Below are 24,669 nucleotides of genomic sequence, written 5' to 3'. Positions count from 1 at the left end.
TAATCTGCCTCGTCTACTACTACTTCAATTAGTGATTTCCTACATTTCCCAGAATGACTTTTGACAAAATAGGTTTTTTTGTGTGTGCTGTATACGCAGGGGCAGAGCCTTCATTTCAGAAGTGAGGGGGACAAACTTGGTTCAAGACTAATTTTTACTAGCTTTGTGGAATGACCCTGTCCAATTCAATTTTAAAAGCACCCTGTAACAGGATTCAAATAATTAATTAGATACTATAGGCCTATTCAGTATGAAGTATAGTATGTATATGATGTAGGAAAATGATGTATAAGTATGTATATGACCTTGTATAGGGTGTATATGTTATATGATGTAGTATGGTATATGACATGTATGGTATGTAAAGCCCTCGAGACTTGACTGTAATAAAGGGCTATATAAATAAACTAGACTAGACCTACAGTGCGCTATTGCTGCCCCAAGAGCAGCATTTTATAACCTGTATACAATAGACTGATATGAGGGTAACATGATAAATGCATACAGTACACTGTTTCTGCCCCAAGAGTAGCAGTCTCCTCCTTACTTTAATTTTCTGCACCCTTTGAATTGCAAAACATCATTCACTGATGTAGCCTAATTGTTTTTTTCTGACAATAAACTTGTATCCTTTTATGTGTTCATGTATTGTTCACCTCCTCAATGAATGCTTCAAGCGCTATACCATACCATAACAATAAAACAATTTATCCACAATGTTATTATCATGCTAGCACTGTTTGCAACACAATTCTAAAAAAAATAAAAGGCATTTGTCAGACTATTTTTTAAGCCAGTGAATATTTGATGAGTCAATAGTGAGTGAGTGATAAATGTGAGTCACATTTATAGAGGTCAACTCAACAGCATTTTAAAATTATTTTAAAATTCAATGTATCTTATCCTATAGCTATTTGGCCAGCTAGTTACTCCTCACCTGTGCAGAATCAGCTGCTGCTCCTCCCATTAACAGTGCAGGAGAAAAATACTGTAAGGGCAAAGCAACAGTGAAACTTGACTAAACAGAAAGTAGAATATTTCCTTTTCTTTAGCCAAGGAGTTTCCACCTCACCTGTGCAGAATCACCTGCCGCTCCCTGCTCCCTCTACAGAGAAAAGTGAAAAGCAATGGTGAAATTTGAAGAAATTGAGAAAAGCAACCCTAAGATTGTAAGTTATGATTGTCAACCAGCTAACTACAAGCTAAATATCAAGCAGAGTATACAGTAAAATCCAATGTCATCTGGTCATATAGCTATTTGCCCAGCTAGTTATTCCTCACCTGCAAAATCAGCTGCTCCTCCTATTGGAGAAAGTGGAAAAGCAATGGTAAAGCCAAGAGTAGGTAGAAATTGTGTCCCTAAATAGTAATAAATAGCATGATTTCCAACCAGATAACTCTAGTTAACTGTAACTGTCTAGCTAACATTAGCTGATACCAGGCAGAATTTTTAGCTATTTCCTTTGGTCATCCCATTCGCAGCAACTTACTCTTAACAATATTATATTATACAATTAACAGTTATACTATTAACAATTATATATAAACAATGCTGGAATTTGGAGAAGCATTTGAAAAGACTATCCCCCTACATACATGCTATGACTGTTAGCAAGAGAGTAAACTAAAGCTGGTGTGTAGCTAGCTAGCTAGGCAATGTAGACAAAGCTAATCTATTTTAAAACATCTTTGCTGTCAAACCAAATGCAGTAAAAGTTAACTTACATTTCTTGATTTGAGGAAATAATCAAACGTCCGCTGTCTATTTCACTGGCTTTCTGAACATTTTAACAACCTCTTGCTCTTAACACATGAAGCTGAGTATCTGGCATGTGTGGATGTTGTAGCACAGTGACTGCACAGCCAGGGTTATTACCGCTAGAGGGAGCTGTTGCTGTTGGACTAGCATTAGGAAAAAAAGTGCGGGAGACAGATTTCCATTTTAACAAAGATGCAGGGGGTGAATTTACACAATCTAAATGTGTAGGTGGAGAAAGAAATAGCGATAGATTAGAGTGCCGCGACGTTTCAAATGGGCCACGTCTACAAAGTGCGGTACAAGAGCGAAACCCTATTCAATTTCTATGAGCAAAACAATAAATCGCCATTTTCTGTGCTTGCTTTTTTGTGTGTTCTAATAATTTATGTGAAATGTATATGGTGTTAACTGTTAATAGCAAACTTCCATACAAGAGAGTCATGTTAACATTTTGAGACTTCAAGAATTTTTTTTTTTAATGAAAATACTGTTGTTGGTGAACAGTGAAAAGGTAACGACAAATTATTTACACCGTATAAATTTCTCATAAATTATTCGAACACAGAAAAAGCAACCACAAAAAATGTCGATTTATTATGCTCATAGAAATTGAATAGGGTTCGGCACGTGTTCTGCACTCTGTAGACGTTGCCTTTTTGCCGCATCGTCACCATTTTTATCTATGTCTTTGTGGGTCATGGCTGGTTGTGCAAATTACAAAAAGAGAGTAGAGAGGGTAGAAGAGGGTGTTACTTCTACTGATGATAGATTTTCTGCTGTCAAACTCCATTGTAGCTACATTAAAAATATCTCGACATGATGTCATGTTATCTACGTTTGGTCATGGTCAGTGTTCCACGGGGGAAAAAATAAATACACCACCAAATAAAAAAGAAATGCAATATAAAGTCACCATAACAATTTTTGTGTTTTAAGGTTGATTTTCCCTTAAAGAGCAAAATACAAAAGTGCCTCTAAATGGATAAATTTAGTGTGGAGTATGCAGTGGAGTTTACTGACATCACATTACATAATTTCTGGGTGATGAAGTCCAAAAATTCCCTTTTTTTCCCTTTGCAGCCTCTTGGCACTGCCAAAGTGACTGTCACTGGTCCGTCCCACTTGGAGGTCACGCCCACTTGGAGGTGAGGCCCCGCCCATTTGGAGGTGCTCCAGGCTGCAGCTATACATACTTGGCCAAAGTGCGAAGTTGCCTATAGTGCAGCTTTAAAATGATAAAGTTACTGTCAAACATTTCTTTGTCACCCTCCTCACTCATCTCATTTTTGTACTCTCTACCACTTTTCCCCTGCACTTCTTCCCCCTGTTTCTGTTTTCTTCCCATCTCTCTCTCTCTCTCTCTCTCTCTCTCTCTCTCTCTCTCTGCATCTGTCTCATCATTTATCACAATGTCAGCTGTGTTTGTGTCGACTGCTGCCACTGTGGACTTTTTGTATACTACTTGTGTGTGTGTGTGTGTGTGTGTGTGTGTGTGTGTGTGTGTGTGTTGGTGGTTTTCATTATTTTTTCCTCTGTCTTTTACAGTCATGCTCCATTAATGCACAGCCATCCAGTCATTTCTCTCTCTGCTGATTTATTTAATTCTATATTTTTCATCTTGTATCCATTCCATAAGTTTATGCCTTGGCTTCTTGACTTAAAATATTGTATGCATTGTTTGATTTTGTGCTTTGTTAAAATGTTACTGTTATACCATAGGAGATAGAAATACCATAAAGTATAAGGTCACACATATAAACTCATTATTGAATACGCCAGACACACTATAAGTCTCGACTGCAATATTATTAAAGTAATAAAATAGTGATACCACAGGAGATAAAAAAATATCATTAAGTACAATAAGATCGCTATAAACTCACTGAGTAGCCTAACATAGATACATAAATCCCTATAGGAATATTATAGCAATGTTACAGTAGGAGGTAAAAATGCTCTAAAATAAGATAAACTCACTATTGAATAGCACAGAGACACTATAGGTCCCTGTAGGAATATTATAGCAATATTATAGTGATATCATAAGAGGTAAACACATCATAACGTAAGATAAGATCGCTGTAAACGTACTATTGAGTACTACAGACACACTTTAGGAATATTATAGTGATTTCCGTCACCGCTCTTTTGTCCAGTAGAGGGCGACTTTCACTTTAAGACTCTTTGGTCCTGCTGTCGTCGCTCGAATTCTACGTCACGGTGCGGAAGTGTCAACATGGAGGAGAGTAGAGAAGCTTCCACGAATTCACTTCTGAAAGATGGTAAAAACACAACATTAGCTTTTACTTTTTTGAGCTTTAAGCATGGCAGCAGCAGTTTATACCGCATTTTAACGCGTTCTTCAGTATTTATTAAATATGTTGTTATTTTTGGGCCCGTAGCAACAGCTTGGCCGAGTTTCCTCATCTGTCCCATACTGCAGAAACATTTCACCTAACTATATTTCATAATATGTTTACAGATATCTTTCAGACTATACCAAAAAGGGCAAAAAATGTATTTGTACTTGTAAATGACAGTCATTCGAAGCATGTTTTCGACATTGGAAATACATTTTCCTTCTATGCGCTGCTGTTGAAATCATATATCTGCAAGTAAATTATATATTGGCTACTCAGAAAATGTATATAATATGTATATTTTGGCGTGACAGTGGCATGACGTTATTTAATTTTTATAAAGTTTAACACTATACATATCACTCAATTCAATCGCACTGTCACTTTACTTTTTGCTCAGATCATAACTTTGTGTTACATTACAGCGCTCTGACCTTACCTTCCACTTGCTAAGCTTATATATTATTTAGTTTTTTCAGACTGTACTCCTTGTTTTTGCCTGTCAAGCAAGTAAAGTCTCTGCAAGTTGATTTCGATGCTGTTCGGAATGGAATGGGACTGACAGGAGACAAAGAATGACTGTACCTTTTCAGTGTTTCCTCTACATTTGTTAGTATTGTACATTAAATTATACACTAAATAATTTAGCTTAATTTCTTTCAGAAAGCACAAACAAGCATTGGCCCAGTATTAGGTGATAGTGCTTTGATAAGAATAGTAGTAATGTATCTGCATATTAAGCATAGTTTTAGTTTTGCACTATCTATCTATTTGTACTACTACTATTAATATCAATGAATAAGGCAGAGAATAGAACATTTCAAATAGGGAGAAAGACAAGAAAGTTAAAATGGAAAGACCAGGAGGCCAAAAGAGAGTTAGAGATTAAAAACAGTTTTAAAAAGGTGTGCTTAAGGGGATTTTTTGAATGTGGAGAGGAGTTAAAGCAGCATGTTGGTATTTTTCACACACTGTGTATTGCGTAATACAGTGTACAGCACAGTTAGAGGGGATAGTACTTGGTGTTAGGACTGTGAACGCCCTGAACAGTTTCAGGACGCACTACCTGTGTTTGCAGAGTGCTACACCGATTTCCTGACGGGGGAGTTTGATGTGAAGACGTACACCGCTCAGGCTATTCACCATGCCGTCATCGCTGAACAGCTGGCCAAGCTGGCACAGGGCATCAGTCAGCTGGACAAGGAGCTGCATAGCCAGGTAAACCCACATCAAGTGTTTGGATAGCATCTGTCTTTTTGAAACGCATTCAGAAGGAGGGAAACCAGCCTGCACCTTGAAATGCTTTTCTAAATGATTGTACTGGTTTGGGAGCTTTTCTCCCTTCATTTGCCTGAAAATGTCTCCCTGCCCTGACTGATTTTAAGAATGCAGTTTGCAGTTTCCTGGAAATTGGCACGTAATTATGTAATTAAGCTTACTATTTGCTGATACAATTCAGTTTGTGAATTGTTAATCGGCCCATTTGAAGCCGTCAGATTTAGCCAAATCTTTAGCCTGCTGTCTTTACATTTACATTTTACTCATTTAGGTGACATTCTTATATAGAGCAGGTTACTGTAGGACATGATGCATGAAAATTAATATCCCCACAGTTGATATTAATAGTTAATATCCGTACAGCATAGTTTTACGTTGGCTCTAGTATACATGCATGGATTATTAGTCTTGATGATTTGAGGAAAAAAATATTTCACTGCACTTTTTGCCTCTTTCTATCAACATATTGACCATTTTCAACTACAGTGGACATTCTACATGAAATGAAATGTTTCAATATTGTAGATATGCCAGTATTTTCCAATTATGAATTGTGGACGCCGAAGCTGCAATATACATTTAAACACAAATAATTGTGCAGCTTGCATACATTGTTAAAAAAACGGACTTGTACATGGACAACTCTTTTTTTTTAATTTTTTTATTTTTTTTATGGCTTTCATAACTCGTCTTATCAGGAAGCAGCTAAACTGAGCTTGATCTTCAGATTTTAGAGCCTAACTAATCTTAACCATGTGTCGCAGTATCAGTGGTGGCCGTCCTCCAGTCACATCAGGCTCTTTCTTATACAGCAGTGGCCATTATAGAAATCCCCCCTCCATATATTTATACTGCATTTATCCTGTCAGGTGGTGGCCAGACATGAAGACTTACTGGCTCAGGCAACTGGGATAGAGTCTCTTGAAGGTAAATAATCATATTTACATTCACTACCATCATGAATTCAAATGGGATTTTTCTGTGACAGCTTTATTGACAATGGCCTTTTTCCAGTTCATTAAAATAACATAGACTACATACAGTATATATACACTGGAACAATGCCATTGAGAAGTTAAGTTTGAGAAGACAGAACGGAAAATTCTGTACTTACTTTACAATGGTCTTATTCCAGTATTAACCTGTGTATTGTTATATCTTTACTGAGTTGTTACACTCTTATAAGTGCATTATGCATTAGAGAGATTTTAATAATATGCTTACAGTGTTATTGTGCACTTACACTACTCAATACACAGATCAATACACAAGTTACTTCACTGGAATAAGAAGTTTTACAGTTTTTCCTTGTTTTCCGAAGCAAAAGAGCATGTTTTAGACTATTGCAATGTCCAGGTTTTACCACAAGAGGGGGCCAGCATCCTTTAGTTAAACTGGACTACTGACAATCAAGCAGCGCTCCATGTCAAAATGTATTGAAAGAAAAAAAGAGTTTGTGTTTTTAATAACTTAAGAGTTTGTTTTGTTTATTTCAGGGGTCCTTCAGATGATGCAGACCAGGATCAGCGCTCTGCAGGGAGCTGTTGACAGGTAAATATGTCTCCCTATGGCATTAGTCACATTATATATACAGTACAGTGTACCTCCGTTTACATACATAAAGTTGACTGAGGACCTGCTGTTCTTCAGCACCCCCTGCAGGGTTCACACAGGCCTTGAAAATCCTTGAAGTTTGGTGGATTGGTGGAAATGAATGGATGGTCTTGAAAGTACTTGATTTTAAAAAAAATATAAATATACAGTATATATATTATATTAAAATATAGCACCCACATTTATCAATATTCCACAGCTCTCTGGACTTCTCTCTACTCAAATTTCCCCAAGCTTTTTTCCCCATGTTGTTTTGTGAGATCAATCCACAGACCTGAGACTGAGGAGAATTGCTCTATTGAAAATCCACATCTGATGTACAGGATGGGATTTAAACTCTACCTGTTATCCTCTGCAAGTTGTTTACCTCGACTACATGGGGTGCACCAGTGTCTTTTTCATAAAGCTTCAACTTCTCGGTCCTTAACAAAACAGTCAAGCCATGCTTTTTTTTTTCCTCATACAGGATAAGGACGAAGATTGTTGACCCGTACAACAAGATTGTGGCCAGGACTACCCAGCTTGCCAGATTGCAGGTAAGACTCCACCACACACTTGATGATGATGATGTATTACCGTCGCATGTATCTACCAGTCAAAAGTTTGGACACACCTGATTGAATGTACTATGTTTTTCATTATCTTAAAGCCATTTTGATCTAAAGGCTTCTGCTTAAATGCTTGAAATGTGTTTCTTAGACAAATATAAATAGTGAAGTTGATGCCTATGTATGTGCCTTTCCATCAAGGCAAAGCTAGGCAAGGCTTTGAACTATCTTATATTGATTTGAACACTTTTTTGGTCACTGCATAATTCCATTTGTGTTATTTCATAGTTTTGATGTCTTTACTATTATTCCAAAATGTGGAAAATAGTAACAGTAAAGTAAAATGCTGTGTCTCCAAACTTTTGACTGGTAGTGTATGTGAATCATGTGGATTTTCATAGTTTTGTAGCACTTAGTTTGCTACACTCAGTGAGTTTATTTCTCAGATTATATAAGAAAAAGCAGAAAGTATTTTGCGTGGAGCATTATTTTATGTTAAACCCAATGCTTTCCAAAAACCCACAGAGCAATGGACGGTGTGTAGGAGAGAGGTTCAGTATCTGCCTATGTGCAGGCAGGACGTTTGTTGTTTGCGTGGAGCTCCAAGCTGCCGTGCACGGCCGCGCACGTGCATGTGCAGCTTAGTGGGAACACTGGTTTGCAATTCCTCTGTTTGTGCAGCCGAGGGGAATAGTCATTAAATATTGATGAAATACAGGCTGTAAAAAGGTCAGTGTGATTCTGAGGTCTCTCTCCTGGGCTGATAGCTCTGTGTTGCTCAGGTTTGTGTGTGTGTGTGTGTGTGTGTGATATCCCTCTCAGTCTTGTTTCTGTAGTATGAGCTGGATATGACTCAAACAGCCACTGATCAGTCACTATGCTCCACACTGCCAGGGGAATCAGAGGTCCGGGTTTGTCATTTCCCCCCCCCGTCAACAACGCAATAACCTCCTCTGAGTCCGCCTTAGATAAAACATGGACACACAAGTTCCAGAGATATCTATACACACACACACACACACACACAGACACAGACACACACATAAATAAAAGACCCAGGGGAACACATGAACACAAGCTGGCATGCATGTCTGCACCCACCCACATTATTATACATTGTTGCAGAGCAGGGATAAATATATTTTTAACTACACTTCAAATATCTTCTGCAGATGTTTTCATATTCACACACACACATGCACACGCACACACAGCATGACAGGGGGCAGGACAGGCCTTCAGCTCTCAGCTGCACCCTCCTCCTCCTCCTCCTCCTCCTCCTCCTCCTCCTCCAGGCCCCTAACATTACACTGACCTCTTTCTATCCTTCAGGCACTGAAACTGCGCTGTGCTGTCTTTCCCTCTCTATCAATTTCTCTCTCTGTCTCTATAAAATGTTATTTTATAAGCGGCCCCGGTTTTAATTTCACCCCAACCTTCTCTTGCTGTCTTTTTCTTCTTGGTTTAAACATTTGAAGTCAGTTGGCTGTGTGTTGTTTTCTATCTCTGTTAAACTCTGAAGCCAATCACATTGGGGTTTCACCACCAATGATCGATCTTATAAATCACAACCTACTTTATTACAGCAATAATACCTGAGTGGGCGTTCTTTACTGTGATTATGGATACAACAGTGATGCACTAAAGTTCCCACGATCAGTCAACGTGTGCTTTGTCTGAATATTTTTCCTCAGAGTACACACATCTATAAAACATTAAAAAACAGGAGTAGCTCCATGGTTACCATATAAGTTGGCATAGCAACCATAAAACACTATAATTCCTGTAGCCGAGCTTGGAAACAAAGATTGGAAGCATTGGCAAGCAAGCATTATTGACCAGTCAGATCGCTTGGCTAGAACTTGCTGTATAATAATAATTTGAGTATATCCTGTGGCCATTTGTTTAGTGTCTCTGAATCTTCATTTCAACTCTCAGCTTTCTATGATGTCTTTCATGGGTTTTAAAGGAAATCAGTTGTCAGTTATGAACTAACTGGCTGAAGTGCTGCTCTCTGATCAGCCTCGTTTCCTCATTCAAGTTAATTTAATAATGTGATTCGTTATTGATTCTTGAAGGAAAAATTCTCTTTTCGCTTGCCCCTTACCACAGGGAGGTCAGAGGTCAGGTTCAGCTACAAAACAGCGCCCTTGAAACTGGTAGGGATTCAGTGTCTTGCTCAAGGACACTTCAGCAGGGTGTCATGCTCCCTTGAATGGTGGCATGCACCTGGACACTTCAACATATTTGTGTTAAAAATGTTAATTAGTGTGGAATTGTATACGGTGGTTACACAGTGGTCAGGTGAGAGTTCACTCAGTGGTCAAGCGTGTAAAATAGATATATTATGAACATCTGGGACCAATCGGATCATCCAAGGTGACAATGGCTCATGTGTTAGTTGACCTAGGTCTCAGGATGTCTAATGTTCCTGCTGCAAGGCCATTCGTCTCGGCGCATAAATCGCTAGGTCAGCTATCAAGCATGTGGAAATGTGAGAGCCATATGTTGTCATTTGAAGGATGTGTTGTCTGTCATTTACGTAACTGACCACTATAGAGATCACAGGTCTCTCTCAGTATGGGGAGGGACTGACATCACTGACTCTGTTCATGTTATTTCTCTCCAGTGATGCTGCATCATTAAACGTCTACTAATTGATCAGATCAGCTCCTGTCTGTTCCTCTGCTCCGGTATCAGTATCACCGTACAACAGGTTGAAGGACAGTCTCCCTATTCAACACACTACCCTGCTTCCTACTCCCCCCCCCCCCCCCCAGGTGGCCTGTGACCTGCTGCGGAGGATCATTCGTATCTTGTACCTGAGCAAGAGGCTGCAGGGTCAGCTCCAGGGGGGCAGCAGGGAGATCACCAAGGCCGCTCAGAGCCTCAACGAACTAGGTAAGGAATTGGCTGTTTATTGGTGTCTTTCTCTGGGGGTTTGTAGACTCAGGGCAAGGTGTTTGGCACGTTATCTTGCACGGCTACGGAAAACATAGCTGGAGCAGTGGCAGGCTACGCTGGAGTCTGCAGGCTCTTAGAAACAGAAGATCAGACAGCAGCTTCTATGACGACACGACTGTCGACCTTTAAACCAGCAGATGGGGCCGGGTGTGTCAGCTTTAGGCTACATTGCAGGCTGCAAGGGCATGGCAATGGACACTATCCAGAGCTTCAAGAAGCCTTAAAGGATTGTTGATCGAGCACGCTCATAGTAACAAGGGGGTATGCTCATGTGGCGACCGGCAGCAAGTGTCGAAATACTGCATCGACTCTTTGCGTTGGTGTCTGTTGTTTGTTGTGCCTGCCAGTTTTATGCTTTATGTAATATTTTTTGAAATACATTCTGCGAAACCAATTGCCCACTGGGACAAATAAAGTTGAAACTTGAATTTGAAGAATACACCAACTTTTTGGCAATTGAGCTCTTTAATCAACTTTAAAGATTGCTAGTTTCACTGCTATACACCGCTTCACTGGTTTAGCATCATAAAATTGTTCGCGTGCGCACCATTGCACACTAAATGTTGGAAACAAAGTGGAGAAGCACTGGACCACAAAGTGTGCCCACACAGTGTGCAGACCCATGTGTTAACATTTTACTGCAAGGTCAGCGCACTACAGCACAGAAAGTGCACATTTAATTTCCTAATGAAAGGAAGGAGTAATAGAAGGAGTAATGGAGGTACATTCAGTATTTGGCTCAATTATTTGCCCAAAAACATATCAACAATTAAGATAACATTCAATCAGAATACTTAAAGGAATAGTTCACTCAAAAGTGAAAATTCTGTCATTACACCACCAATTATACCACCAAACACACAGCGAGTTAGCCCCAGTAGATCCATCTCAGCCTTCTAACAATCTGTGTAAGTTAACAAGGCTCTTTTTACAGCTCCAAAAGAAGCATAAAATGTCCATCAAATTTCTCCAACTAGCTTGTGCAGCATAATGCCAGTATTTTGTAGCCAAACGATTGCACTGTGGGTCCAGAAGTCCACTATTTACTGTATTATCGCCTATATTTTCCTCACTGACAATGCTATGTTCAAATTAGTTTCCACCAGAGCGCTCTAGGGTGCGTGCGCGACTAGAATATTGTCAATGGGGAAAATAGAGCATATAAAGAGGTAAGTAGGACTTTTGGACCCACAGTGCAATTGCTACAAAACACTTGGATTTATAGTTCATGAGCTGTTGGGAGAAATTTGAGCTATAAAAATATGGCCCTGTTACCTTCAATAGTTTGGGAAAAGGCTGAGATGGAACTAAGGGGGCTAATTCATTGTGTGTTTGGTGGTCCTACGAACTTAAGTGGAGTTTCGACTAGCTTGGAGGTGAGTAGATAATGACTGAATTTTCACTTTGGGGTGAACTGTTCCTTTAATGATACAGTAAGTATTTACAGGAATTACAGCCCCACTGTTCATCCAATATGCCTAAAAACACTTTAAGACTGATCCTCGCAGGTTTTGTGGGCTTTGACAGCCAAAGTTGTTATTACATACTGTATATAATGTATATTATAGTAATTCCAGTGCACTGAAAGTATATAAAGACTTCCTTATAATATCATGAGGTCGCGACCGATACCCAGTCCTACTGCAGGTACCCTTTACCTGTAGCTCCCCATCATAAAACCCTCAGTTGACACCCATCGCCTCTACCACCCTTCAATCTCCTTCAGTCTCTTAAACGCAGACAAGCACATAAAATACACCCACTTGTCAGAAGACCCATTTGGTGTGTACAACAATGACTGGATAGTTTTGGAGGACTGTATGACCTTCTGTTGTCAGCACAGGAGAGTGATATTGATGCATGCCGTGCCACCGCCAACAGTTATCTATCTGCCATACTACCCTTGGTTATCACAAGGCATTAAGCGTGACAGAGCGGGTTCGCAAGGACAAGTGTTTTCAGCAGCCTGTGCCCGGTAGTCCGTGACCACTTCTCATAACACACATACGCACACACACACACGGCGTAGGGGGTAGTGGAAAGTGTGTGTGTTGGTATACAAAGCAACCCCCCTCACCCTAACACACACACACACACACACACACACACACACACGCACACAGAAATTCCATTGGCTGCTAAGAGCCTCTGAATGGGGTCAGTGTCCTCAGTGTTCTCCAGCACAGCAACAGCCTCTTATAGGTGATACGATGTCAGCTTCAGATCCCTGCTGCGCCAGTAGGTTGCTTTCCAACAATCCCAATAATTTGACCCATGGGCATTGCTGCCTGGCATTATGAGACCCCATTATGGGACCCCACTGTTCCCAAAGTGGGGTCCTGGGACCCCTTGGCCTCCTTGATAGGGTTTGAGGGGCTCCCCAGAAAAAAAAAAGTTAGCATTAAATTATGTCCAAGAACACAAATCCTCTCAGGTTGCAGTCCCTGGGACAATATCTTAGCAAATGGAGTCCATGGTCTAATATATCTATTTTCGGGCCCTTGAAATTTGTGAATCCTGGTCCCATGAATTAGGCAAGCCAAACAATGCGCCGCATGTATGCAAATACCAGCTGTTTCTATGAAACTCACACCAAATTATAAGATAAAAAAAAACGAATAACTTAAAGCTGCACTAGGCAAATTTTTATTTAAAATTACACCCATCTTATCAGCCTAAATCACAAAGTGGAGCTGCAATAGAGAAGAGCGTCCCATCCCCTCTAATTGAAATGCTGTAGAGTCGCCCTATTTGTCCAAATTAAATTCTGGTGTGGTCACTAGCGGGAAATCTTGATGCAGAGGAAGTGACGAGTTAAGAGCAAAATACGAACTGTCTCCTAAACAGCAGTGAGCGCTCCGTCCAGAGAACGCTGGACTCACCAACGTTAGATCTTTTCCTCTCTCGGTATGTAAAGTGTTCACAGACCGGCTGGGTTGATCCATGAACATGAGCATGCTGTTTGCAGTTTAATGACGCCACATTACAGGAGTTCTGGGTATTGAAGTTAACATTTTTCAGTTACCTCTTGCTACCATTTGTAGCCGCCAACGTGTGAAGTTGCCTAGTGCAGCTTTAAATAAAATGTACATTGTTTACCAGTGGAGATGGTAGCCAGTAGTGACTACATGTACATAATGAGTACATGATGACTGCAGTCATTTTGTTCTTCTTTTAATGCATTTAACAGTTTCCTCCTCCTTCCACGTGTTGTAGCAGAAGCCACACAACTCACTCTGCAATGTTTAATAGTCGCCAGTGTTGTTGTCCTGTATATTTCAATGGGTAGAGCAAGGCACTAACACTGCTAGGGTTAGTGGTTCCAATCCCTGTGTTGCTCAGTGGGTTGAGCATAACCATGAGGCTTATTGATTTCCATAAACCAAGACAAAAATCATTCTAGAGTTACAGAAGTATTGTCAGGACACTATGGCTCTAACCCTCGCAGTTGTCGCTGTTGTTTGCTTGTAATCTTGGTGATCTAGGAATTGTAACGTAAATGTAAAAAAAAAATGTTTTACAGTGCAAACCACGCTACTTCACAAATTGCACACAAGATCTTGCTTCATTTGCTTATCTACATCACAGAATTATAAAACATCTCAATGCAAAAAAATTTGTATTTATTATCTCTGATGTGCGGTGCCCACTTGATTACCCCAGTGACACATGGATGTTGATAAGCAGACAGGCTGTTGTGGGGATCAAACCTGTGACCCTTTTGTTATGGGTCAGCCTGTAACCTCTTGGCCACCCTGCCACTGCTCTCATTCCCCTGTCCTCTAACATACAAGTTAGGTTTCTGCATAGCTGCTTACCTGTAGTTCCTCCCCTTTAAACTTCATGTAATTGTCTGGCAAACAGATTCTTTTGTCCAGGAAAAAAATAATTGTGAAGACTTTAATTTGCCCACTAGATTTACAAGTGTAGGCTAGATCTTCTGCTCTGTCCTTCATTTCTTAAACTCATGACCTCGTGGAAAGCAAAACGGAAACTAAATTTCACATCAATTTTCGGCCTCGCTGGACTGATGCGTTCTCTCCCTGTACCCAATTCCACAAGGGGAAGCAGGAAAGCAGAAGGATACTGACACATATTGTGCCTTTAGTTATTTATTACAAAAGGTGACAAACACTATCAAGGTATTCTATGACTGTACAGCATTATAGACATTTGTCTCATATTACGCTAACCAAAGAACGACATGCACTGCAGTTTAGATACAGATTTGTTACTGAATTGTCCTTGACACCACTCCACAATATCCACAATAAATAGCAATAAATTATCCCTCTTCATGTGGCTATGACACCTATTTCGAGACTACATTTTTTTGTACTGGGGAAATAATTAATGTAGAAGTATGCTCAGTCCATGACTGTAAAAGTGGTTCTTGATCTCCTACACATGTAACTGCTGGTAGTTTCCCTTTTAGATGTGATGTTTGTATCATGGAACCTCCTCATCTTTATCCTTGAACTCCTCTGATGTGTAAGAAAGGTCTTTTCTGTGACCGTGACTCAGTTTTCATTCAGCAAGCTGCCCCCAGAGTGTCAATATCCATTATGTACTCCATCTGTAAAAGAGCCCACCTCTATTAGAGCCTCTGTTGTTGTGAAAGATTTCCCCATCATAGTCTCTTTTATTCCATGTTTTTTCTTTTTCAAATACTCGAAAATTCTCTATTTGTAAAATATCCCTTTAAGAAACACCTATGTTGTTTGTTTTTTTTTGTTTTACCACCATACTTTGAAGTTCATTCCTCCAACAGACTCTGTAACTCCACTCTTATGTGTGTTACCAATTCTCCAGTTTTATTCTACAATATTTTATTCTACGTTTCAGTAAATCCTGTTATTCCACATCTTGCGAGGACAGACATTTCTGTCTGGCCTCCGTGTCTTCGAAGGTGACCTTCTTGTTTCTCCTGGGGTCAATCCATGAGTTGTGGATGACCACGTTGTTTGGTGTGGGGTCGGCCTCCACCACGGACACCACCCTCTTCTTCATCTTGCTCTTCAAAACCTTCTGGAACTTCTGCCGGGTGAAGGCATACAGGAGCGGGTGAAAGATAGTGGTCCCATAGGCCATCACCAGGAAGCCCAAGCGGAGGCGGACAGTAAAATCACTGGGCCCGGTGCTAAGGATGACCGTGTTGAGCACAGTTATGGGTGTCCAGCAAAGTAGAAATGTGGAGATGATAAGAAGAGACATCCTAAAGACTCGTTTCTGCCTCTCCCGTCTCTCCCGATGGCGCTTTACCGCTCTTCTTAGTGCGATGATGACGGACACTGACGCCCGCATGCCCAAAGGTGCGTTCCCACCTCCCCTGACTCCCGTGCTGCTCTGCGAACCGTCCGTCGACTCGGCCTGTGTGGCAGCGGTCAAAGAGATGGTCTTTTTACTGCGTGGCTTCTTTTTAGGCAGGTTGTGCTGGAAGCGTGTTCCGATGCGGATGTTAAGTGCCTGAAGGATCTTGTAGTAAGTCACTAGCATTACCACAGCTGTGAAAAAGAATATGGGGATCTGGGCTAGCAGGTGATAGTACAGACCCAGCTCTGTGTAGTACTCATTGGTGTGAGCCACTGTGACCACTGCAGTCTGGTTCGCCAGGTCTGAACCAGGATGGATGAAGAAGCCCACTTCCATAAAGGGGACTAGGAAACTGAGGAAGGATAGAGCCCAGATGGACCCCAGTAGAGTTACAGCACGGCCCATAGTCAGCACGCGGTTGGCTGGCCGCACCGAGATGTCGTAGCGGTCCACAGTGATGGCCAGGACGTTAGCGGCGGTGGCTACGCTAGCAAAGGAGACGCAGGCCTCATGGAAACAGCAGACCATGGCTGTGTCCGCCTCCAGGGGAAGAAGCACCACCACGGCCGTCAGCGGGATGCAGCAGACACACACCTGGAAACAGACCGATAATTTAGGACACATACCTTCCTAGTACCTGTTTGTTTTCATTTAATCTTCAGATGACTCTTTGGCCAGCAAGGACCAGATGAAACTGGGACATATGTTTTGGTTCTCTGTTTACTGGCAGGCGAACATCAGCTAAATTTAGCAACCACTGATACTAAATGAATGGGACTCATCAGGGCAATGATGAGATATTGCAAAATTTTATCACTATTTCACAGTGCCGTAAAAAGTGATCATTTACTGTGGCCATTATTTGAGGCACTTTGAGGAGGTGCTGTGCCTGTTGGCGGCAATAAGGAAACATCACCAATGCTAACAGGTCGTTTTTGGGTAGCTGAAGCCCCAGTACAGAACCTTCTCACCCACATACTGACAAAAAATAGAGTCAGGACTCACCAGCACATCCACCACGTGCAGGTTCATGGTGACGATGTTGGAGACGGAGCTGATGAGGTTCTGTTTCATACAGTAGAGGACCAGCACAGTCAGGTTGGAGCTCAGGCCCAAAACTATCTCCAACAGCAGGAAACCTGTCAGAGAAACCTAGAGACGGGAGGAGAGTGGTGGCAGTTATGCTATTTAGTGTCACACTCAATTTTGAGTCGTAATTATTGATGCTAACGTGTGAGAAGATGTGACACTGTGGTGGAGGGAGTGGAGTTGTTTCAGGATATTTTCTTAATATTTTCAATCTGTTTATCCAGCTGAACTCGCAATAAATGATTGAAGTATCTGACATTTAACCTTCCCATCCATGAGTGAACTGGACAATGCCCGGTTTCCTATAATCATCTTACTCCTCTGCGTATTGACTTGCAGTCGAGCAAATGTCACATCAGTACTTTGATGCCTTTGAGAAAGCCAGCTGAGCAGTGTGTGCTAGGCCACAGCGGTACCTGGAAGCTGATGGGGTAGACGGTGTCGGAGGAGCTCATGTCGAGGTCGTAGGGTTCAGCGGTGTCGAGGACCGTCATGTTGCTCATGGTGGCTGCTGAGATCAGCACAGGGGAGGTGTGCATTATCCTGATGGGGGGAAGAGGCCTGGAGAGCCGTTTGCACAAAAGAAAATCCAAAGAGTTTGTTAAAAGTGAGCCTTCACATTTTTAATTCTAGCAGGTTATTTTTCTTTATCAAGATACTTGGTAAATTGTCACCATTTTGGTTTCAATGAAGAATGCTAGCGGTGTTAACAGGCCATCTTTAGGCAAACTGCAGGACAAGTGTTGAAAATTTGTCTCCACTAAAAATGTCATGGTACGCCTTTATTATGTTTTAGTCACGTCAAACTTTTTCTGTTCAGGTGTTCCAAGAGCTGTTACATGCTTTAGGACATAAAATGAGAAAAAAAAGTATATATATATGTATATACTGTATATATCTCAAAAAAGTTATGCATATGAGGCTTGGTGACTAGTCTTACTCTTTTAACTTTTAAGTGTACTTTTGTTAAATGAGTAAGACAGAGATGGAAATTGCACACCATAACGTCCCTCTGATCTGATTAGAATTATTTTAAACAGTGGTGATGATTAAAATTTGTCATCTTTTTTAATTATTTATTATTTGTTGTACAGACTGAAATGCGAAGCTGATATTGCTTTTGACTTAAATCAGCAATAGTGTCATAGTGCCTTGCCTAAATTTTTTTATTTATTTATATTGTTTATTTGATAGGGACAATGCAAGTTAACATAGTACCACTTCAACTCGTTACAAATAAGTTGATGTAACTGATGTTCCGCATACAGAGAGATTATATTGTTAGTTTCCAACTCCTGTCCCTAGTTAGGCTTTTATTAAGAGAAAAAAAAAGAAGGAAAGTATCAAGGTTACATACAATTATAGAACATTATTTAAAGAAAAAAAAAAAGTCAAATCATGAAATAATTAAAAATGCATACAGCTCTGATTTTGCTTCAGCCAGTCTTTAACATTTTTATTAAAAACCTTAATATCTTGAGTTAATTTTATTTCAGTTGGTAGTGTGTTCCACATTTGAGAGCCCTTTATGGAAAAAGCTGACTGCCCAAAGGAAGTCTTACGGCGTGCGATTTTACAATTGCCAGTTGCTGTGCCCCAGGTGATCCTACTACTATTTTGCCTGCTGATAAACTTGCATAAAATATCTGGTATTAGTTTTGTAAACATTTAAAAACCATTTTGAGGTATGAAAATTTTATGAAATTATCAAAACTGAGCAAATTATACTGCTTCAGTATGTGACAGTGATGCCATCTCATGGCTTTTTTATCCATTATTTTTAAGGCTTGGCTATACAAAGATGCAATAGGCTTAATTGTAGACAAAGAGGCTTGGCTCCACACTGTAACACAATAAGACACGTGAAAAAATCATTGCATGCATATACAGCTGTGCTGCTTTGATTGGTATATGGTGTCTAATTAGTTTGAAGCAATTTAGATTGCATTTTACTGTCTTTGAAATCTTTTTGACATGTTTGTCAAATTTGAGTTAGGAGTCTAGAACTATACCTAAAGATTTTAATTAATTTACCAGCTCAATTTCTTCTCCCTGTATTGTTACTCTGAGTTTTTCTGATTGTAGTGGGTTTTTTTTGATGGAAAAGCACATGGAGACTGTCTTTTTCAGGTTCAAAGTGAGCTTATTTTGGTAAAGCCACTGACATACTCCGTTCATATATGATGATAATATCTCAGTGGCCTCACTTGATGTCTTAGCTGATGCGTATATGACTGTATCATCTACATAAAGCTGACAATCAGCCCCTGGACATCTTTCAGGCAGGTCATTAATGTAAAGGCTGAAGATCAACGGGCCCAGGATTGAGCCTTGAGGAATGCCCATTTTATTTTGTCGAGGGGCAGACTTTTTTAAGTCGATCTTCACACATTGCTCTCTCGATTGTAGATATGAAGCCAACCAAGTAAAAGCTTGCTTGGAGAAATTAAATTTAGACAACTTAGACAGAAGGATGTCATGGTTGACAGTGTCAAATGCCTTCTTCAAGTCAGGAAACACTGCCCCTACGACATTACCCTTGTCCATAGATCACTTCACATTTTCAATGAAAAAGCAATTTGCTGTTTCTGTGGAGTGTTTATGTCTAAAGCCAAACTGCTCAGAGTGTAATAGTTGGTTTGATTGTAAATGATCAACCAGTTGAGTTTTAGAGATTGGACGATAATTGCATACCTAGTCAGTGTCCCCTGATTTAAATATGGGTGTAACAACAACAGCTTTTTTCCATTGATCTGGAAATTTACCAGATGTAATGGAAAGGTTAACTAAACAAGTCAGTGGTTTTATGATAGAAGAACTGTGCTGCTTAATAAAAGCTGTGTCCAAATTAAACAAATCTTTGGCCTTTGAGCTTGATAACTTCTCTAATATTTCACTGATTTTGTCATCAACCTCTCTGATGTAGAATGAATCGGGTGAGTCTTCTATTTCATCATTATTTAATATTATAGGATCAAAATTTTGAGCTGGTTCTTTACAGGAATATGTCTGGAGGCGTTTTTTCGATAGTTTTCTTACAGCCAAAGTCATGTTATGGTCAGATAATCCTGTTATTAAATTATATATCTTTGTTATCCGTTCTTCTCTATTGGTGAATATGAGATCAATTAAGGTTCTACTATTTCTAGTTATTCTTGTAGGGGTATTGACCATTTGTTGGAAATTGTATTTAGACATGATCATTTTCAGTTTCTGTTTACTTTTCTTATCCATCCAGTTAATATTATAGTCCCCATATATAATAGTCTCAGTATGGTAATCAAGGATGCAGATCATTGTAAAAAGAAACATTGTGTGATGGAGGATTATACAGAACCACAATACTGAAATTAGACTGAGGTGATAAAACTACATTCAGAGCAAGACATTCAAGAGAGGAGTTCAGTTGTATTTCACTACATTTAAGGGTTTCTTTGATATAGATCAGAACACCCCCCCCCCCCCCCCCCTGCCAGATGATCTGTCCTTTCTGTAGCAAACATAGCCAGGGATATTTATCATGTTTGTTGGAATATTACAATGAAGCCAAGTTTCGCTCAGCCAAAGGTAGTCTAAATTTTAATCTGTCAGTAATGTGTGAAGCTGATCTCCTTTTATAATGATGCTTCTTATATTCAGATGTCCACCTAAAATCCCCTTCGGCTTGGATTGTAAGTCCCATATCATATTGGCGTGATTTACTGTCTGGAAAAAAAAGGTATTGCATTATTAAGTTTTTGACTACTGCTATGTTTATGTCTTCAGTGGGATTTCCCTAAAGTAATTATTCATTAAGAGAAAATGGATGATAATTGATATCATGGTTATAAAAAGCATTCACCTCCCTTGAATGCACATTTCTTGTGGTACCAAATGATTTCAAATTGGGTACATTTTTTTTTACTTAAATCTACACTAAGTGCACTGTTTACCAAAATGGAAAAGAAATTAAAGAAATGTACGTGAAGGTATAAAACTATAATAACAGCAAAATGCAGTTTGTGAAGGTCATCCCCTTGCTTTATTTATGGTAAATCACCTCATTGGCAGAAATTGTCCAACGTTTTATATCATACAGTATGTTTGTAATTTTTAGCTTGGCTTGTAGTTGTTTGTAGTTGAGAGGCTGGAATATATTTTCCTATAGAAATTGCTCTATTTCTACCTCCAACTACAAAATCTCTTATTAGGTCTATCATTACATGTCAGTGAGATTTTAGTAGTGTAGGGGAGACTCTGCTTGAATGCTGGAGCACAATGTGAGAAATGTGTTTTACTACGAGTCGAGTCCCTGAGGTTTCAAAGGAAAAGTTCGTTTTTGTACTACCATTGCTACATATGAAAACATTAAGGGTGCTTTTTCAGGACACTTACTAAGTTCAAGTGTTAAAGGAGTCATTGGACTGGGGGAAAACTCACTGAAATGTTTCTTGGAAACCTGAGGAATACAGGAGCCTAACTGTGCAACAAGCCTTGTGACAGAAGAGGTTATTCCTCGGCACAATAAGTCAACAACCTACCTAATAGATTTCATACTGTAGCGTAGAAAGTAGGGCATGGTGACGAAGATTATAAGTAAGATTAGGGTTTCTGTAACGGCTGGGGCCACACTACATCAACTGTACACACACATAGTACTGTAAGTTTCTTTAGAGAAATAACAGCTAGGGATGCAGCAACACCGCTTTTTCACTACAGATTCTGAATATTAAATTTACATTATGAACTGATCCCGAGTACGGATCCAATCCATTATCTTCAGACAGTTTGGGGTTATTGGACAAAAATGATTGAGGTATAATTCATTGTTCTATGTGTGAAAAGGGCAAAAAATCAAGTGGCTTCGCTTAGATTTTTTTGACATGATAAAGTGACATTTGATACTCTGATATTAATACCTGTGTTTAAATATTGGGCAGACATCTGATACCAGTATAGGTCTTGGTACATTCCAAGTGTTTGTGATGCCTGAAAATGTGAGTCTCAGTCCTCTTCCAAGAGAGTTGGTGTGGTTTGTAAGGAGTGAAAATGTAATCTGAACCAACTACAGGGAATGACCCCAAAATGCAAGGGTTTATGGGTATAAGGAGACGGATGTTGACATCTAATAGCTAGCAGTTACTCATGGCTAGCATAACAAAATGAGCCGAGGCCAAACTGCAATCTCAGCTGATGCTCATACTCAGCTACGTCTTCATGTGTTCTTAACTGGTATGAAGACCAGAGAAGGTAAATAACGGCAAAAGAGCGCAGACAAGTCCATCATGCTTAGCTGAAGTTAAAGGGACTGGAATTGGATTTGTTTTGCCACCTCACCGCCCCCAAAATCTCAAACCTCGCAGGATGACAGGTTACCAAACTGTGTCCAATAAACAAGCTACATGTGAGTCCTGATTCTCTTGTAATTGGGCAGATTGAGCCTAAATGAACCGAATACAAAAACGCAGCATAGTGAAGTTTTCCACTATGGTTCGGACCGAAGAAAACAAACTGTAGGTGTGATCTCAGCCTTAAACTCACCCCTCCCTCCCAGTAGTGTCCTCTCCAGCTCAGCAGCAGTTGAAGTGGCCACAAGGAACTTGCTGGAGCACATCAAACCATCCCACCATAGCTGAACTGTTGATATTTCGCACGATCTTCAGTTAATCCGCTCGATTTGGAGTCTTTTGGTAGATATATAGGTGTTCGATGGGCATGGAAAAGTCATCGGTGGCTTTATAATAGGATACTGGGCTGTTTGTTGATCAGTAAAAACAGAAACCAACACACTCCCGCCCCTCTTTGGGGGGGCATGTGCTTCGCAACATCAGCGCGGCGCAATAAGATCAATGCTTTCTTTCATTCACTGTTCTGTCTCGTTGTTCTCTCCGTTGTGCTTGGACTGTTGCCTTCGTTGTCATCTTCCCCCTGAAAACGGTACCAGGGCCAGAACAATCCTCCTCTCTCCACTCCTCTCCCCTCCTCCTGGTGTATTGTATCTCTTTCAGATTTGTCTCCTTTTCTCTCCGGAGATGGTGAAGGTCCAGTTGTGATCCATGGCACCTTATGTCAGGCCTCCTCAGGTGTGTGCTTGTGTATTTCAGAGAAAGAGAAGGGAGAGAGTGGGGGATGGGGGGGGGGGTTCAGAGAGAGAGAGAGATAGAGAGAGAGAATTCAAGGATGTATGGGTGTTCCTCTGTACTCCACCCAGTTAACCCCTGGCTTCACACACCTCCGACCCGAGGCGGAATTGAACCAAAGGTCGCTGCAGGTCGCCCAGAGCCCTTTGAAGAGCGCAGACAGCGACTGATCCCTTGACTTTTTGACATTCGCAAACCTTCTTATTCCCACTTTATCCTTAGCGAGGGAGGAATTGATTTAGACAGAGAATGACATCATCGTCGTCGTCTTCATCCCTCGCTTTCCCCCTCCGTCAGTTTCCACCTCTCATTCTGCAGAAGGAAATGGATGGAGAAAGAGATTTTAATGAAATTGGGTGGGAAAAAAAAGGAAGTGTGTCACATTAAAATCAGACCATTTCCCACCGGTCAGGCTGTCGCATTAAATGTTCGTCGCCTACTTTAAACTCATTTATCATCCCCTGACAGATCACTTCTTCTTTCTGTGCTAATTGGATGCCTGTGTTTCTGTGTGTGTGTGTGTGTGTGTGTCTGTGTGTGTGCGGAGTGTGTGTTTAATCAGTTTTTTATGCCTTGCTTGTCTTTGATGGTTCCCGTCATGTGTTTGTTTGGCAAATGAGCGCTGAAAGCTGTGAACTGGTTCTTTGCGAACCGCCTTGGCGTATGAAATCATGTGATGATTGACGTAGCAGTGGGTCACACACTTCCAGCACTTCACGAAACATATGTGACTCCTCTGTACAGCGAGTCCTCAAAGGAGGCGTGTGTGTTTGCGTGTTGAATTAGAGGGAAATAAATCTCTGCAACAGGGCTGGGATCAATTCATTCAATTTAGTATGCAGATTGTCTTCAAAATTTAAATTTGGACAGACTTTGGGTGTAAGTGTGTTGTCATATCCAGCTTCTATTTACAGTACATTATTTGAATTGAAAAGAAATTGACTCTAGCCCTGGTGCGCGCATTCATATATACAGTTAAAGAACAGTTTGTGTATTTTTCTGTATCTTTGTGGTATTGCTGACTGCTATCTGAATTGAACACTATGACAAGCCACTCGTTGAATCCAGGAAGTATATTGACCTAGCAAAAGAAGCTCAAGCCCTCTGAGCTGTGAGTAGAGCTGGGCAATTCATTTTGTATAACCATGTAGCGTGATTTTTCTTTTTTACAGCAGAATAATGTTCCCATATGGAAACATTTCACCTCATTTAGATACATCAGCTGTAGTTGAAAATGGTCAAGATGCTAAAATGAGTTTCAGTGAGGTGCAATAAAATAATTTTATTCCCCTGATTAGCCGTACTTGTGCAGCTGAAGGCTCTGCTGTGTGTTTCAGGAAGGGATGCCCAAAGTGTCAAGTCGGAGAGGGAAGCCTATCACTGTGGATTAAAGTGTGTAGTATCAGTCTGGTTAAAGGGACATTACGCCCGTGTGCATTTCATCTCTTCTTTTGTCCTCAGCGTTCAGTGTAATTTATTGACATTGAGTTATGTTCAGTTGTAATTCTCTGTTGAGATTTGAATTCCTATGAAACTCCTGTTACCTGAAGTATATGAAAATGCTGCTATATAGAAACTTTATTTTCCCAACACTATTCTTTCTGTGAGGCTTAAATGCCGTGCTC

General features: G+C 40.4%; 2 protein-coding genes across 2 annotated transcripts in view; one reads left to right on the top strand and one right to left on the bottom strand.

Moving 5' to 3' along the window:
- Nucleotides 1-3,989: 3,989 nt before the first annotated feature.
- The window catches only part of cog5 (component of oligomeric golgi complex 5), a 52,005-nt gene continuing 31,325 nt past the window's right edge, over nt 3,990-24,669 (top strand). Inside the window, exons 1-6 of the mRNA XM_071901021.2 lie at nt 3,990-4,041; nt 5,198-5,337; nt 6,267-6,324; nt 6,894-6,948; nt 7,478-7,547; nt 10,340-10,460. Coding sequence (XP_071757122.1) covers nt 3,996-4,041; nt 5,198-5,337; nt 6,267-6,324; nt 6,894-6,948; nt 7,478-7,547; nt 10,340-10,460 — 490 coding nt within the window. The 5' untranslated portion in view covers nt 3,990-3,995. The remainder of the gene's footprint in view (nt 4,042-5,197; nt 5,338-6,266; nt 6,325-6,893; nt 6,949-7,477; nt 7,548-10,339; nt 10,461-24,669) is intronic.
- On the bottom strand, nt 14,656-22,900 carry LOC139913082 (G-protein coupled receptor 22-like). The gene is made up of 4 exons (XM_071901022.2): nt 22,446-22,900; nt 17,342-17,486; nt 16,842-16,988; nt 14,656-16,430 (listed from the first exon to the last, which is right to left on the bottom strand). The coding sequence occupies exons 2-4, from the start codon at nt 17,462-17,464 to the stop codon at nt 15,378-15,380; spliced, it is 1,323 nt and encodes a 440-aa protein (XP_071757123.1). The 5' UTR covers nt 17,465-17,486; nt 22,446-22,900; the 3' UTR covers nt 14,656-15,377.

This window comes from Centroberyx gerrardi, chromosome 24 (genome assembly GCF_048128805.1).
Source record: "Centroberyx gerrardi isolate f3 chromosome 24, fCenGer3.hap1.cur.20231027, whole genome shotgun sequence".
NCBI classification, from domain to species: Eukaryota; Metazoa; Chordata; class Actinopteri; order Beryciformes; family Berycidae; genus Centroberyx; species Centroberyx gerrardi.
The sequence above is the reverse complement of the archived record's forward strand: the minus strand, read 5'-3'. Positions and strand labels throughout refer to the sequence as shown.

Bases quoted from the DNA above. Each gene is read 5' to 3' on its own strand.
- LOC139913082 (XM_071901022.2), bottom strand. From the start codon at position 17,464: ATGCACACCTCCCCTGTGCTGATCTCAGCAGCCACCATGAGCAACATG. The intron at 16,989-17,341 runs GTACCGCTGTGG...TCCCGTCTCTAG, and splicing joins TCTACCCCATCAGCTTCCAG to GTTTCTCTGACAGGTTTCCT. The intron at 16,431-16,841 runs GTGAGTCCTGAC...GTCTGTTTCCAG, and splicing joins TGCACGTGGTGGATGTGCTG to GTGTGTGTCTGCTGCATCCC.